The following is a 17,214-nucleotide window of genomic DNA, read 5'->3' as shown; positions in this document are numbered from 1 at the left end:
CATGCGACGCCTAGATAACCGCCTTGACCGCCTAAAATTACATAGAACTTGTTTAATGTATTTTTTCAATTTCAATTAGAGTTTTATTTATATATATAGTTATAAATATTCATATATTGTTTAATATAAATATAAATAAATGTTTTATTTAGTTTTTGTTTATAATTTCATAATTTTTAGTTTTATATAAATATTTTATATAACTTTTATATATAATATCATATTTATAATGTTTTATGTTATAAACGTCTAAACCGCCTAAAAAATCGCCTAGGCTCCGATTAGGCGTTCTAGGCGCTAGGCACTGGGTCACCGCCCGCTTAGCGCCTAGCGCTTTCTTGAACACTGCTATTTATATTGTCTGATTAAAATTAATTAAATGATTAGCAAAAAAAAAAAACATTTAAGATTTATTGGAAAATCGTAAATGTGAACTGTGTAAACACGTCGAAATGGGACCCACAGAGAGGATCATGATAAGTGTTTTGCTGATTCATATACACGTCGGACGAACTTTCCTAATCACTCACTTTTTTATTCTATCCAATTTTAGTTTTTTCCTACTTTGTTCACATTATATCCAAGTCTATAAACAACTAAAAAATGGAAAAAAAAAATAATAGTCAAATTTTGACCTCTATCCAAATGTTCTGTTATTTTATTTAATTATCCATGTATAGTTGTTGGCGACGACGTATTTGGAAAAGGTACACACTTTTAGATAAAATTATTTTTTTTAAGATGTGGCTGGATAAATGGTTTGGACGGTGTAAATTTAAAGTAAATCGGATAAACAAACAAGGTAAGTGTTATGGTTAGTATATTATGGATAGAATAATCGAAATAAATAAAATAAAAATTGAATTATACTAATAAATTTGGTATGGATAAAATAGTTTTCCAATTTTGAGTAATTTTTTTAATACTTTTTTTTTGTCAAAAAAAAAGAAAAATAATAATAATTTTTTTTAATACTTAAAATAGTTTTTTAGATATAATTGTATACTAGTTAAAATTAATCCACACATTGTTTAGAAAATCAACAAAAAATACAATGCAAACCGTATTTGAACCACCATATTTTGGGGTTGGTGTACGGTCCAAGCGGTTCGCAAAAGATGGCAAAAAGCAGGATAATAATGTTGCATTGTGGATAATACGTTGTTGATATTGGTTAATATAAAAGTCTCTTCCATTTAATTAGAATATTATACATGTGTGAATTGAACCGTTCAAATTAATATACCATGTTAGATGTCAGCGCAATTAAATAACCCTAAATTATTTTTCAAGGAAAATAAATTAGACATAGTTTATAATTCCAAAAGTGTCAGATCCTAGTCATGTACTATGTGTATAAAACACATATCCTACTAATAACAGAAGGAGTCAGCTAAATAAATGTTGAGCTCGACTATGTTTATATTCTTATCATGAAATGATCATGTAATGATTTAATGGTTTCGTTTTCATAAATTTATCACAACATAATATCTACATCCAAGTTAAGATATATTGTATTTTGTTCAAGACTAAATCATGTGATTAGTTTGAATATTTGGTCAAGAAAATAGTTTAAAAAAAAAAAAAAAAAAGAATACCAAAAATAAACTTATTATTAGTCATATAAATTTTGAACCATTTCAAAGACCGACAAACATTAGGTAAGATTGTGATAGGTAATAATAGGTTATGGTAATACCTTTTTGTTTCATTTGTTCGATTATGTTGTGTACAAACGTCACATTGCCTTTTTGCGACAACTTAACAATTTAACCATATAGTATTACGAAAAGTATGATTAAACAAACGAGAAAGCGGTAATTTAATAACGAAATTATTACTCGCTGACTCAGCCCCAAAAAAATAATAGAGCTATTTTGATAGATTACTTGGTCACGAATGTCTTAAGTTGCTGGCACGCTCACGCTGACCTCTTCATGTAGTTCATGGGACACTTTCTCTCTTACGATTGCTAATATGTCAAATAAGGGAAAAGTATAACGAAAAACAAAAAATCAGGCCTTTAACAGTTTCATCACTAAAAACTAATTTATTCCAATGAAATAAATAAAAATCAAATATATGTTTTAAATCAACAAATTTATTGTGTTTTGATTTAAAAATGTGTTATGTTCAACGTGGTCTATTAAACAACTGGCATTCTATTCATTGTTTAGCTAATTTATATATCATCAAATCAACACTTGTGGAGTTGTCGTTGTAGAAAATCAATGAATTGGATACACTTTTTTGTTCGTATATTTTGGAGTAACAATGACTCAATGAGGACAATCTTAGCATTGATTGATAAAGAAAAAGAGATTGTTATAGCATGGACCTTAATTAGTAGATCAGCTACCTTTACTAGTTTAGCTATCACTTACAAATGGGTCACTCATACATTAATGGGCCTGTAGAAACGCTTCGATATTGATGGGTCTCACATTACCATTAGTTTTGGGCCCATTATTAGTCACCCGCAATGTTAACACTATTTATTTTATTACAAATAAATAGTATATGGCAAAGCCTCTTGTATGTGTATGTGTAGCAATTCGAAGAAAATGTAATAAATAGTATATGGCAAAGCCTCTTGTTGTTGTTTGTGACGAAATGGGAATTGCTTTCTTGTCTTCTTCATCTAATAAATATTCTAATCAATTACACAACACAACAAGCACGAACTATTTGCGTTTTTCTTGTTAGCTGTTATAATTCAATGGCATATATATATACATATAATGTTTCCTTCAAACAAGTTAGATGAGATAAAAAAAAAATGGTATGTGTAACAATTAAATGAGCAGTTTCATTGTAGAAGTGGGCTGGTGACTCTAAAGCGTGAACTAGAGTTCACACGAGTTTCAAGACTTCTTTTAATAAGTTCGGATAAGCTGTGATGTACTTTTTTTTACTATTACTACTCAGCTTAGTGAATCAAACATGAAAATGTTGTCGATAACATTAATGGTTAATGTAAATTGCAAACAGTACACAACTAACACAACGGATATGAATCGTAAGAGTTAGGTGGCTGATAATTTTGTTGTACTCTATTCCTTCAACGAACCATTTTTGAATACATTTTATCAATAATCGTAAGAGTTATGACTATTTGGGAAAGTTTTTTTTTATTTTTATACTGTAGAAGAGATCTTTTGAGGGAGACAGAGACACTAACCATTTATATGTTTGGGCAAGAAACACTTGTTTAAATTAGTTTATAAAAATATGATGAAAAAAAAAGTAGTTTATAAAAATATTTTAAAACATAAATCAATACATATATATATATATATATATCACTTTTATATGTTGTCATTACAAATTATATTCTGTAGTTTTTTTCTTCTATATATCTTCATTACAAATTGATGCATTCACATTTAATGATAGTAGCAATTTAAGTCTAATGATTTTCAAGATCTAATTTTTCCTAATTATATTTGCTTATGATATAGCATGAAGTATCACCAAGAGAAAATATTATTAGTAGTTTTTTTTTTTTTACTAGTAGTTTAAAGAAAATGAATGGAAACAGATATTTTATCAAGTTTTTTAAAACCAATACTAAAATTTCCAAAATAAACAAAAACAATAAAACATATTCATAGAGTTTTATATTCTCTCGTTAAAACCATGATGCTTCCCACCTACCACTTGTTAGTCTGTTACACATCAAACATTATTCGGAAAAAAAAAAAAAAAATTACTTATCCAAATTCCTAGCTGTAACCAAAGTTATAAATCGGACACACGTAAATAGAAATATTTGGTCAAAGTTTGACTGTCTTGGAATCGTAAAAAAACTTCACACAGTCAAAGGTTCCACTTAGATGGGCACCAAGCCCCAAAGAAATTCAACACATGGCACAGACTATATCGTCACTGTAATTATTTATTTTAAAACCTTTTTTACTCTTATGGGAAACTTATCTGGTAGTGACATGATATCATAATTTATATAAATCATATAGTTTTTTGGATTGTTGTTACTAGTTAGGCAGTGGTGGAGCGTCTTCTTCTTCTTCGTTTCTGAGGCAATCCAGCCTTTCGCACGTGACCGACGCTCCTCTACTGTAGTTATTGTCACGTGCGCCATCATTCCACCATCAATTTTTATATCATATCATATCATATTTCTTCCATGTATCATTCTATTGATATTTGATAGTGTTATGTCATTTTTGTCCATAGAGACCTTCTTGTGGAAATAGAGGGACCGAGTTTCTTTGTTTTTGCTAGAGTTTTGAATGGACTACATACACACCTCGAAAGGAATCATAAGTAGATTGGAAAATAATGTGTGTAACGTGTTAGGTATCCTAGCTAGATTTGTTAGTTCATTAAAATTAAAAATGTGATCAAATTATATTTGGTTACTAACTCTTTTATTTTTTTTTTATTTTTCAAGAGTTCACTATGTTCAAATCGGAGCATTTACTTTTATCTCATTTGATATATGTAATGTGAGAATTACCAACACACTACATTTTATTTTCCACAAAATAGTAACTTTTATTAAATGTGTGAAATAGACCACAAGTCGTTGATTCCTTATCAACAAGGGAAGACAATCATAGAAAAGAAATGCACAATAAAACAAAAATGACCTTGTTTCACCGGAAAAAAAAATCGACACAAAAATTCACCAAGCGAGTTGGCCTATCGACCCAAAATTGTTTAGAAGTGATAAAAAATATCCTGCAAATTCATCATCATCGTTAATAACTTTGGTCAATCTTTTTTTAAAATTTTTTTTTTTCTTCTGTCTTATTTATAAGTTTTTACTCCGGTCAATCTTGGAAACTGCTGATCACAACTTCTAAATACAAAAATGATTAAAATGCATTTTTCAAGTTATTGGGAAATAATCGGTCCCTCTTTTTGACTACATATATACAAGCATCTCAGAAAATATTTGTAACATAATGTAATCTTTGTGTATATATACACATAGAAATGCACAATAATACAAGTCAGAAGTTAAAAAGGAAATACAAAAATAATCTATAAAATACGTAATGTGAGAATATTACTTGTATCTAGGGAGGAGATCGAACAAATGCTGCTGATACTTCACTAACATACACATAAAAGTTGCAGATTTTGGATCTTGCGTCTTCTTGGTTTTATACCCTTTTCTTACAGCTAGTCTTATAAATATTAATACTATAACAGGAAAATTAATTATCCTATATATTGAATGACTCGGCTCCAAAGCCATGCGCCAATATATAAGTATTTATAATAAATAAATAAACGAGGAAGGGAAATTTATATTGTACTCATTCCGTTTCGTTTTAGTTGTCGTTTAAGGTTTTTTCACATAAATTAAGAAAAACATTAAATTTTTTGTTTTACCCTTTATTAATAGATCTTATAAATTTTATCATTGGCCAAAACATTAAAACAATAAGGATAATACTGAAATTTTTACTAAACTTTTGCATTGAAAACCTAAAACAACAATTATTACGAAACAAAATTTAAGTCCTAAAACGACAACTAAAACGAAACGGAGGGAGTATGTCAAAAAGTGATTAACAATAAGTTTTTTTGTTTCTAGGAATATAAAGATGGGAGCCTCATTTGCGGATGGATAAACAAATATTAATTTTATTTTAAGTTTATTCAAGACTAAAATTATAGTTGTAGAAATTAGTAAGAATAAATTACGGATTTTGTCCTTTTTCATAAGGGCATTTGTGGATTTTGCCCTTTTTTGAATAGTTTATGCATTAAAAAAGGGCATTTTCATAAGTTTTTCCCAAAAAAGGGCATTTTCATAAGTTTTTCCCAAAAAAGGGCATTTTAAACAATAATCCCAATTAGTAAAGTATGATTCTTTTTTTCTTAACATCAGAGATATTGTATAGTGTAATTCCACTTTATTCAATTGGATAATCAGTTATTTATGTTTCCACTAAATTCATAATAATTTCGGATGGTTACGATGATAAAAAAAAAAAAAAAAATCAACGATACATTGGATTCTGCCTTCAATTTCTTGTACACGTCAAAACTTAAAGGGTACCAAAATCTCCAAACTCATAATAAGATTTTGGAACCCGCTAACGAGAGACCTACCTATTTTTACAATAAATATACTCATACATATATTTCTACCTACGATCTATGTGTATTTACAAACGTATATCTACGTACTGTATAAATTTGCATACACAAACTTCGTGTCTCGGAACATCTACTACATGAGTCATACTACTACTAGGCACTAGCTCACCTAATATAGAAGTTATTACTCGTTACCGTGAATATAACTATAAAAAGTGAGGAAACAAAAAGTTTTACAGAGAAGAAAAATTGAATGATAATAGCAATAAAAAAGTATAGGAAAATTTGTATATGAATAAACAAAAATAATGATATAACACTAAATTAAAAAAGTTGAAAGGATTTATTTTAGTGGGAATGGTATGGTGTTTTTCCCCATCAATTATATTCCTAGAAACAAAAAAACTTATTGTTAATCACTTTCACTTTCTGAACCAAATATAAGATCATCTTTTGAACTCTATTTTCTTCCATTGAAGATGAAATTCTAGGTCTGAATTTAATTGAAGTCAAAAAGTGGGAAATAATTAAACTAGCTATTCCTCTGTTTTCTGTTCACAATTCTATTTTGAATAAAGTACATTTTAATTCAAACCTCTTAAAATAGAAGTTACCACAAAAGCAACGAAGGGGAGTACGTGGAATACACTAATGAAAAATGTCAATTAGAACGTTTTATTTGGAATGGGATGATGTAACTTTCTGCACAAAATTTCAATGGGATCATTATTCTTTGTTAACTACTCCATGATTAATACAAATTCAAGGGATCCTATAAATCTTGTCTCAGAGACCGAAAAAATTAGAGAACAACAAATAAATAGAAAAACAAAAATTTGTTTCCGAAAGCATTCCAACCTTTAAAATTTTAAAAACACCGATAATTTTTTTTATGTTTTAACTAGTTTAGATAAACTTTCGTTTTGGGAAATCTTTATATCCTATCATTTGGGATTGAAAGGTATTTATAGAGTTGTTTTATATAACTTGCAGTTGATAAAGTTCGATGATAACATTCCTAAGAGGATTTGTGAACTTTGTTCATGTAAGAAGTCTATAAGAGTGTGATCAAGTTAGACGGGTAAAAAAACAATGATATCTTCTCTATGAAAGTTATTAATACGTGTAAATCTCATTTGACATATATTTAAGATAGCCACAACAGTTTTTAACGCTCTCCATTCCTGCATCAAGTATTTATTTCTATTAATAACATATTCTTTATTAAAGTTTACATTATCATGGACAACTCTGAAATTAAAAAAAGTTTTTTGAATAAATTTGTTTAACTTAAATAATCAACATAACACAGTACATTTTAATGGAAATAACGCAAACTTTTTCAAAAATACAATAATAATATTAGATAAATAAAAAAATGTTATTACAAAAAGAAATCATAATTGACTAGCATCAAAAAGTCTTCAAACACAAGTAATCCTGCTGGAAATTAAAAAAAAAAACGAGTAATCATTCCTTTAAAATATGCGATAATTTGTCGACCCAAAAAAAAAGAAAGTGATTAACTGATTAATTGATTATACATATATACAACAATCAACATTAATGAACAAATAAAACGCAGATTAAAAAAGAATAATAAAGATTTAAATGAAAATGTAACCGCTAAATAACGCCCCCTCTCTCTCCCCCACTTATTTTTGGCGGCACCAGACGCGGGAGACTCTCTCTCTCTCTCTCTCCCACTCTCTCTCTTTCTCTTTCTCTCTCTCTCTCTCTCTCTCTCTCTCTCTCTTTTTTTCTTTGTTTTTTCGTCACTTACTCTAAAATCCCAAATCGAGTAATGGAAGAAAAATCAAATACGAAGATTTAGCTCCTTACTCCCTAAATTCACTCCGAGATACTTTAGCCTCAGATTATTAAAAAAAAAACACTCTCTCTTACAAAACTTTTATAATTCCCTTTGATGTGTACGGACACACCACCGAAGAAGACTTGTTCTATCTCCGCCGCCGCCGTTAAATGGGTGAGCCCAGTGACAGTCTCGCTCTCTTTCTCTGCCACGAATCCGAGTCTTCTCTAAACGAAGACGACGAAAGAATCGAGAGATCTGAGGAGCACTTTGCTACTACGATCGGTGATGATGAAGATTATGTGGCAGAGCTTGTTCTTAAAGAGAATCGGAGATTCGAAACCGAACCCACTAAAACGACGTCGTCTGTCGATAGATTGATTGCAATCGATTGGATTCTCACTGTCCGTAAAACAAAAAGATCCCTTTTTTTTTTGATGATGATTCATTGGATTCGTTAACGTTGTCTTAATCTCACTTCTTTGATTGATTGGTTCCTTTTTTCAGACAAGAACAAGATTTGGATTCCAACATCAAACAGCTTACATTGCAATCTCATACTTGGATCTGTTTCTCCAGAGAAGATTCATCGGTGTAAGTGTTGATTACTTCCAATTTCCAATTTCCTTTTTTCTTCAGATTACAAAGATGGTTTCTTTTTTTAGTTGCAGAGAGATGAAACATGGGCGATTCGATTGTTATCAGTAGCTTGTTTATCATTAGCTGCGAAAATGGAGGAACGAATTGTTCCTGGATTATCACAATACCCTCAAGATCATGATTTCGTTTTCAAACCCGATGTCATTCGTAAAACTGAATTGCTGGTTCTATCGACATTGGATTGGAAAATGAACTTAATCACTCCTTTTCATTACTTGAACTACTTCGTTACTAAAACCTCTCCCGACCATTCTGTTTCTAAAGAGTTGGTTTTGTTAAGATCCTCTGATTCTCTTCTTGCTCTAACTAAAGGTAAACTCTAATAAGAAAGAGATCTTTAATCTATCACTCCCACATTTTTGTCAAGATCATATTCTTTCAAGCATTTATTGATGTCACATTTTTGTTTCCTTTTTTTTTGATGTAGAGATAAGTTTTACGGATTATCGACAGTTCGTTGTTGCTGCTGTTACTACAATGTTAGCTTCTTCTACTTCATCGGATATTAGATTGACGAGAGAAGAGATAGCGAACAAGTTTCAATCGATTTCTTGGTGGACTTCTAATGAAAATGTATTAATCTTCTGCCTCTTATTGATTCGATTGTTTGATGTTGACGATCATAACCTTAGGAATGTGTGTGTTTGCAGGATAATGTATATTTGTGTTATCAGAGAATGCTAGAGATTGAGGAGAGGAAACATATGACACCGCCGCCCGAAACAGCGGTTTCCCGCGAACCGCCGGCTTCAGGAAGTGGCGCTAAACGCCGATTGTCTTTTGATGATCCTGATCAAACTTCTCCTACAGCCAAGAGAACGCGTAGGCTCTGAAGAGAGTTACTTTCTTCTTGAAGTTTTGGCTTATATTGATTTGGTTTCTTTTTTGGCAACATATTGATTTGGTTTTTATATTCAATCATTTGATTATAGAGAAAAAAATGGTCTGAATACAATGGTTATTTCAATTTTTATGAAGTAACTCATATAGGTTCTTCTTATGAAGGTCTTTGGATTTTACTTTTGGGGTGAAATGTGACTTTCAAAACATTAGGGGCTTTTTTGAGAGAATTAATGAAATAAGAGGAGTGAATGTAAATAAATAAGAAAAACAGAAAGGGTGAATAGTTTTAGGCCAATAGTTGCAGTGCCAGTGATTTGGTTTCACATCCTCTTTTATTTTTTATTGTCTTTTTTTCCTTTGTTATGTTGCATTTTTTTTCCATGTGATATTACATTTTTTTTTTTTTTTTTTTTGCATGAAAGTCCATTTTTTCCATCCTTTAACTTTCAAAAGGGCTCATTCACAGCAAATAATAAATGAAGAAACTCTTTTTAGGGTAAGCTAAAATTATTTTATATTTGATATATTTATTTTCACTTTGGGTCATCTCCAAAGTGAATCCATCTGTATGCTATTTAAAATTTTGTGTAAATCCCACAAATTCCTTTGTGATCTTTTCATGTTATCAATAATATCTTACAAATCCCTTACTTATCTTATGTACCTTTTTTCCCCCCCGTCACTTATCTAATGTACTATACTAGCTAAAAAAACGAGGAAACCAAATAATACTTTTTTATCAATTGACAATCAGTCGATCACAATAACCTAAAATGAATAAATATTTATTTTTGCTCCAATAACTTTTTATAGCATTATAGAAACCAACAACTTGTAGTGGAGCTGTGGAAGTACTTTGGATCAATGGTTGGATCTAAATAAAAAACCCTGATTTATACAGAAAACTGCATGTGATGTTTTTAAGTTTCCGTACCTTTCTACGCACAAGTCAAAAAAGCATCGTACTCGTACATATAGAGGTAGATCGTTTTTTTTTTTTTTTTTTCGGTAGAATTATTGTTAATATTTTCGATGAAATGCAGTTGAGAAAAAGAAAAAAAACATATGTGTAAAAGACTCTGAAGAAACAAACCCAACGACTTGTTTAAGTGAGAAACAACTGTCTCATACAATTGTACACTTGGGGATCCAAAGTTTTGGTTCCATTAATGAAAGCTTTAATTCCAAAATCAAAATGATTAGCAACGAATTAAAAGACTTATTACAAACAAAAAAAAACAAATCTTACAAATTAAGAAGCAAAAAAGTACTGACAGAATATAATTAAAGATAATATGTGTGTGTGGGGTTTAAGGCCAATGTTTGTTGCTCTAAGACTAAGAGATATTCAACAAATCAAGAAGCATAAAGGGTCAAGCTTTACTTCACCAAGAACTAGTTAATGCTTCTGAAATTTCTGTTGCCTATCTTTCATTGAATATTAGTAGGGTCCCGATTGTTATTTATTTTTCTTATTATCATTGAGTTAAACATTTTTGTTTCTGTTGGGTTTTGTGTAGACATGTTGAGATTCTCGAGTAACACAATTTAGTTACAACTTTGGTTAGGAGATGAATAAACTAATGACTAGTGAGATTGAAAGATCACAAAATAACTAATATTTGAGTAAATACTATTTTTACTTAAGATATTAGTCGTTTATTTCTATGAACATTTCTTCACACGATCACAAATCAAAACAACGGTCTTATGTTCACAAATAAATTTTTATCTTATATATGCCTACAAGGGACTGAACCTGCTATATTTTAGGCAAATGACTATAGTATACACATTTTTCAATCTACAAAAATGGTTTTACTTCATAGAGATCCTAAATTGATCACAATAAAAATTTGTTTTTTTTATATTAAAGAAAGACTTTTTTTTATTTATTACAGTTTTGAGATTGACAGGCTTTGGAATTGTTATATGGAATCAGTTTTGACTGATAAGATATGATGTCAGGAGAAGAGGCTCCCACTAAAAGCCATGACTTCATTGAGAGATTTTCTTAGTATATCAAATTACAGTCTGGCTAGCTAACAATTTTGTACCCAAATAATCATTTTTCTTCTTTTAACCTTTTGCTTCCTCTGTTTTTTCCAATGTCCTTTTTCTGTAGTTTTGCATTTGTCATTCAATAGAGACCCAAATTAGATTCCAAAAAAAGACAAGTGTCATTTCAAAGATAGAAACAGAGAGTTTTACAAAAATGGAGAAATCAGATATTTGTCCTTAATAGCCCTAATCAAACTGAAAATAAAGTCAAGGATCAAAAAACAGAGTCATTGCAAAAGGCAAAAACTTTGTTAGAAGACTTGTGCGTTCTAAAACTTGAAGTAACTGGTCTAATATAGAGATCTTTAAAGAGAGGTTTCGCGCCAATTTCGATGGATTGATCAAACGGGAATCGTCTTCAATCCTGCAGCGATTGGCATACCCAAGAAACCTACGACGATACTGAAGATCCATTGGGTCAATGTGAGTGGTGTTGTGCTTGCAAAAGATCCCAAGAACTCAATGATTATGATCTGAAAGAAAACCGTTGCACCGATCACAACCACAAAGACGTAATTGTCCAGTATTCCTTTGAAAACATCGATCTCTTCCATCTCTCGCGAGCTTATCTCGTTAAACACCTGGAATTTTCAGAACCAAAGTTACGTCAAGAATCAATCAAGAATTTATCTTTCTAGCTTGAGGAATGTTATCGTGTTTTCTTTGTTCTTTACCTGACAGAAGACGAAGCAGTTGAAGATAAGAGTGTTTAACATGAGAGTTGAGTCAGGACCTTCGAGACCAAACATAGACTTCCCTTTGGCTTGGAGAATCCAAATGACGATGAATTGATAAACAGCTTGTCCTAAAATGTTCCTCCACATCGCATTAGTGATGAAATTCCCTCTCCTTCCAACGGGTAAACGCTTCATCAGCTCGTCATTTGGTGGCTCTGTAGCTAAAGCAAGAGCTCCAAGTGTGTCCATGATCATGTTCACCCATAGCAACTGAACAGCAGTTAAAGGAGCACTTCCTGAAAATTATTATAAAGAGCTGTGTTAAATTAGAAATCCAAAATGATTCTTTTCGATACATTGAATTGGTATTCTTACTCACTCACCGGTTAAGCAAGCTGAAGAGAAGTTAACAACCAGAGCAACAACATTAACCGTAAGCTGAAACTGAACGAATTTCTGGATGTTTATGTAAACAGAACGTCCCCATTTAGCAACTGTGACGATCGTGCTGAAGTTATCGTCGAGAATGATGACATCAGCGCTCTCTTTCGCCACCTTAAAGGTTATAAAGATAGAAACTTTTAGATTCTTTAGCTCATTAATGACATAACACAATCTTATATACTCACTTCAGTTCCAGCAATTCCCATAGCTAGTCCGATATCAGCTTCATGAAGTGCAGGTGCATCATTTGTTCCATCTCCAGTGACAGCAACAACTTCATCAAACGTTGTCCTTAACTGTTTCACAAGTGTATGTTTATCCATTGGCGAAGAACGAGCCATCACCTGTATAAGAAGAGAGGAAAGGTATTGTAATATGTTTCAAAAACTAAACAAAAAGATCGAAGTCTTTAGTTCAAGAAACAGTAAGTACCTGAATCTTTGGAATCAGTTCTAGTAACTCTTCTTGATTCTTCTCTCTGAATACGGGACCTTCGATGGCAATACCGTCATCAGTTAAAATCCCACATTCTCTAGCAATTGCTTTCGCGGTGTTAATGTTATCTCCTGTAACCATTCTCACGGTGATTCCAGCACGACGACAAAGCTCAACGGATTCTTTGACTCCAGGACGAACAGGATCTTTGATCCCCACAATCCCTACGCAAGTAAATCCAGAAGCCGGGATTGCATCATTCGGCGAAAACCCGCCTTCAATATCCATATAAGCAAGGCAAAGAGTTCGAAGAGCTTCATTAGCAAACTCGTTGATTGTGACATTCAGATACTTGATTGATTCTTCATCAAGTGGAACAACCTCACCGCTCGAGTTTACAACTTTATCACAAGCAGCTAAAACTATCTCGGAAGCTCCTTTTGTGTGAGCACGCACACTTCCTCCCTCAGGAAGCTCGATTACAACTCCCATTCGCTTCTTTGTGGAGTTGAAAGGCTCAACTTTGATCACTTTGTAAGACTTCCTCTCTTCTTGAAACTTACCTCCCAGAGATAACCCAAACTCCAATATAGCAGTCTCGGTTGGCGTCCCCAAAAGCTCGGTTTTCCCATGTTTGTTGACAACAACTTCGCCTCCCGTGTTATTGAAAATCGACTGAATCAACAACTTCACAGCAGATTCCGGGATTTCTGATTGCAAGCTAGAACCTTTATTTGCTACATCTTGCACGTTCATGCAAATGCAAGACTTCACAACGGTCATGTGATTGGTTGTGAGTGTACCAGTCTTGTCACTGCAAATCGTTGTCGCAGATCCCATAGTCTCACATGCTGCTAAATGTCGGACAAGAGCTTTATCGTTCATCATTTTCTTCATCGCAAACGCAAGACTAAGAGTCACAGCTAAAGGTAATCCCTCAGGCACCGCAACCACAACGATTGTCACAGCAATAGCAAAGTATTCCAAGAGCTCCAATGCTTCATCACCAGACCAGATCCAGTGAGTTCCCGTTGAAAGCTTCCTCATAAACATTCCTTGCACCAAAACCGCGAAAGTAACAATCGCAAAGAAAAGACCGATTTTGCCAATGATGGTAGCAACTCCATTAAGTTTCACCTGCAACGGAGTTTCGTCATCCCCTCCTTCAGTCAAAGTCGCCATTAGCTTTCCCCATTGAGTCCTCATCCCAACTGTAGTAATCATCATCTTACAAGATCCATCTTGCACTTTGGTTCCAGACATAAGGAAAGGATTCTGAGCATTCACCATCACAGGCTCACTTTCGCCAGTCAAACTGGATTCATCTATCACCACGGAGAATCCCGAGAGGAAAAGACCATCAGCAGGAACCTGATCTCCAATTGCCAGATGAACAATGTCACCGGGAAGCAAGTCATATATCGACAGTTTCTGTCTAAATCCATTCCTCGTCACCTGAACAGTGATCTTCTTCTTCTCCTTATCCAAATCACGGAACTGCAAAGACTGACGATAATCGCTAGTAGCTGTAACAAACACAACCAAGAGAATACTAGCCACAATGCCAAGACCATCATGTGACCCTTTAGGCCATCCTTCAGTAGCAATCCCAACGATCAAAGACACGAAAGCGCAAACACCAAGAATCATAAGAGTCATATCTTGAAGAGCTTCCCAAACAAACACCCAGAAACCACGCATTTCGCTCTCTGCAAACTTATTGATTCCGAAAAGCTCTTGCCTTTGGGATAACTGAGCAGCCTCAGTCGAGAGCCCATCTGTAGGAGAAGCCTTGAGCTTACCTGCAAGCCCATCAACTCCACCATGGAACTTGAGCTTCTTAACATCATGACTCTCAACAATTGATCCCAATTCGTCAGCGCAAATCTCAAAGCCAGCAGCTTTGACTTCTTCAGGTACAGTGTAGTCACTTGGAGCAACACCTACAAAGCCGTTACAACAAAAATTGACCTAAACAAACAAACAAAAATCGACACTTTGACACAAATTAGCAACTTTGATCACAGATAAAACTCACCAGAGATAAATTGGAAAGCAGCTTTAGACACGAGAACAGCGATCCTTAATTTCTCCTGTATGTATATAGAAAGTTTTAAGATCCTTAATCGCTATATAATCTTCTACAACATATGCGTCAAGAAAGTGACAAAAATCAACCTAAAGTTCGAAGATTTCAACAAAAGAAAGAGACAAAACCTGGTTGGTGCGACGCATCGCGGCGGCTTCATAGCGTTTGGAGAGATTAGCGGTGAAACGAAACCGACGTTTAGGGTTCTTGACAACGCTACAGAGATTACGCCATTTCTCAAGCACTTCCTCTGAAGAATGCTTCGCCTTCACATCGAAATTCTCGTTTAGGTAACTCTCCATCTTCTTCCTCCTTCTTCTTCAATCTTCTCTGTTTTTTTCTTCTTCCAGCTTCAATGGCTATTTTTTTTTTGGGGGGGGGGGCTCTGTTTCAATTGTTCTGTTTATTTGGTGGAGAAGAAGAAAAAAGGAAACTTTTTTTTATTTTTGGTGGGTGAAGAAGAGAAATCGGAAGCTTTTAATGGAGAAGAAAGGTAAAGTTTTTTTTTTTTTTTTTTAAAGATCTGAGTTTTTCGTGCTTATGGATTGACCGAGTCGTTGAGTTTATAACATTTGAAGCTGAGTTGACTCGTTTTAAATTCGTGTGCCCAACAAAGTTTCTCTATCATTTTAAAAAACATTCGATTATTATTGAAAAATAATAATTAAATAAAAACATGCACTACTTTGCATTTATAACGAACGTTAAATCATACTTGAAACATTCATGCAGGCCATGACGAGTACATTACGCGTTATGTTATTATTGTTTTCACAAATGTTGAGAGTTTATGATTGGTTTTTATTCCCCAATTTGTGAATGAATGTGGAAGATTTATGGATTACAGAAAATAAAAAAAAATAAAAAATTTATGTATGTGTATAGATAATTGATTTAATCTGTGTATTTTTTTGTAGTGTTCATTGATTTATTTGATAAAGATGACATTTATAGATAATTTTAAGATTAGATTTATAATATTTAAATAAAAATGGGAATAATATAAATTTGTAAACATTTAATTGTATCATATTTTGAATGATTTTTCTATGAAATTTACTTTTCGTAGTTTTGGTTTTTGTTGTTTGGCTGCTAACGTTGATTTCATTTTGACCAAATTGAATGACAAATGTGGGGTGTTTTTTTTTTTTGGGAAAAAACCCGAAAAAACCGCCATCTATTTTTTTTTTTGGCCGTTTAATACCTGTGTTTTTAAATTTGGAATAAAAATACCTCATTTAATTTTGATTGCCTTTTAAAACTATCGTTTTTTAAAACTTCGTAATTTCGAACCCGAGACTTAACAGTCGTTACTGGGCGTAACGGAATTATTTAACGGCGTTAAATTTTAACCGGGAAAAAACCAAGAAAAACCGCCATCTATTTTTTTTTTGCCGTTTAATACCTGTGTTTTAAAATTTGGAATAAAAATACCTCATTTAATTTCGATTGCCTTTTAAAACTATTGTTTTTTAAAACTTGGTAATTTCGAATCCGAGACTTAACAGTCGTTACTGGGCGTAACAGAATTATTTTACAGCGTTAAATTTTAACCCCACATGTTTATATAAATATATACAAACTGCTCACAACACATTACGAGAATGTCAATGTGGTTTAGTGGTAGCGTGTGTCTTTTTTTAAACCACTAGATCCGGATTGAATCTTAAACCTGTTTTTTTTTTCTCTTTGTTCTCCACTTCGAATAACTTCCCATCAGTACAAAGTTAAGACTCGAAATGCAAACAAAAGATGAATCATAGAGCGATTTCAACAAATCGATTCTGCAATTAGATCTACCATTGAAAAAGAACAGCAACTAAATCGACATCAATCAGATCAGATCTATATATAAATGGGATGGATCTCGGCAAAAACCCATTATGAAAAAAGAGATTCGAGAGAAGAGAAAGAGAGAGAGAGACTAGTTTGCATCATCGGAGATCTGAGAAGAAGAAGTCGTCGTCACCACCGGCGAAGAAGACGAAGAACACAAAAAGAAATTAATAAAAAAAAAAATAAGGTTGAAGTCTTGAAGAGTCAAACCCAGCTTCCAAGGTTTACAAAACTAACATGCAAACAGATAGTATATATTTATATGCAAACAGATA

At 32.6% G+C, this 17,214-nt stretch overlaps 2 protein-coding genes across 3 annotated transcripts; one reads left to right on the top strand and one right to left on the bottom strand.

The window, feature by feature from the left end:
• The first annotated feature begins 7,795 nt into the window (after window positions 1-7,795).
• Window positions 7,796-10,044, top strand: LOC9303011 (cyclin-D5-1). Of its 2 annotated transcripts, none has more exons than XM_021016883.1 (5): window positions 7,796-8,298; window positions 8,402-8,488; window positions 8,566-8,866; window positions 8,982-9,127; window positions 9,205-10,044. In XM_021016883.1, the coding sequence occupies exons 1-5, from the start codon at window positions 8,065-8,067 to the stop codon at window positions 9,385-9,387; spliced, it is 951 nt and encodes a 316-aa protein (XP_020872542.1). In that variant the 5' UTR covers window positions 7,796-8,064; the 3' UTR covers window positions 9,388-10,044. The 2 variants fall into 2 exon arrangements, with proteins under 2 accessions (XP_020872542.1, XP_020872541.1); XM_021016882.1 differs by having other exon boundaries at window positions 7,797-8,298; window positions 8,560-8,866.
• Window positions 10,045-11,553: 1,509 nt separating this feature from the next.
• On the bottom strand, window positions 11,554-15,702 carry LOC9305050 (calcium-transporting ATPase 2, plasma membrane-type). The gene is made up of 7 exons (XM_021016880.1): window positions 15,232-15,702; window positions 15,053-15,107; window positions 13,012-14,957; window positions 12,765-12,923; window positions 12,519-12,690; window positions 12,133-12,431; window positions 11,554-12,039 (listed from the first exon to the last, which is right to left on the bottom strand). Exons 1-7 carry the CDS (start codon window positions 15,403-15,405, stop codon window positions 11,800-11,802), a joined length of 3,045 nt encoding a protein of 1,014 aa, XP_020872539.1. The 5' UTR covers window positions 15,406-15,702; the 3' UTR covers window positions 11,554-11,799.
• Window positions 15,703-17,214: the final 1,512 nt, after the last annotated feature.

This window comes from Arabidopsis lyrata (assembly GCF_000004255.2).
Source record: "Arabidopsis lyrata subsp. lyrata unplaced genomic scaffold ARALYscaffold_7, whole genome shotgun sequence".
Taxonomy (NCBI): Eukaryota; Viridiplantae; Streptophyta; class Magnoliopsida; order Brassicales; family Brassicaceae; genus Arabidopsis; species Arabidopsis lyrata.
The sequence above is the reverse complement of the archived record's forward strand: the minus strand, read 5'-3'. Positions and strand labels throughout refer to the sequence as shown.

Bases quoted from the DNA above. Each gene is read 5' to 3' on its own strand.
- LOC9303011 (XM_021016882.1), top strand. From the start codon at position 8,065: ATGGGTGAGCCCAGTGACAGTCTCGCTCTCTTTCTCTGCCACGAATCC. The intron at 8,867-8,981 runs GTAAACTCTAAT...TTTTTGATGTAG, and splicing joins TCTTCTTGCTCTAACTAAAG to AGATAAGTTTTACGGATTAT. The intron at 9,128-9,204 runs GTATTAATCTTC...GTGTGTTTGCAG, and splicing joins GGTGGACTTCTAATGAAAAT to GATAATGTATATTTGTGTTA.
- LOC9305050 (XM_021016880.1), bottom strand. From the start codon at position 15,405: ATGGAGAGTTACCTAAACGAGAATTTCGATGTGAAGGCGAAGCATTCT. The intron at 15,108-15,231 runs GTTTTGTCTCTT...ATATACATACAG, and splicing joins CGATGCGTCGCACCAACCAG to GAGAAATTAAGGATCGCTGT. The intron at 12,924-13,011 runs GTACTTACTGTT...CTTCTTATACAG, and splicing joins AACTGATTCCAAAGATTCAG to GTGATGGCTCGTTCTTCGCC.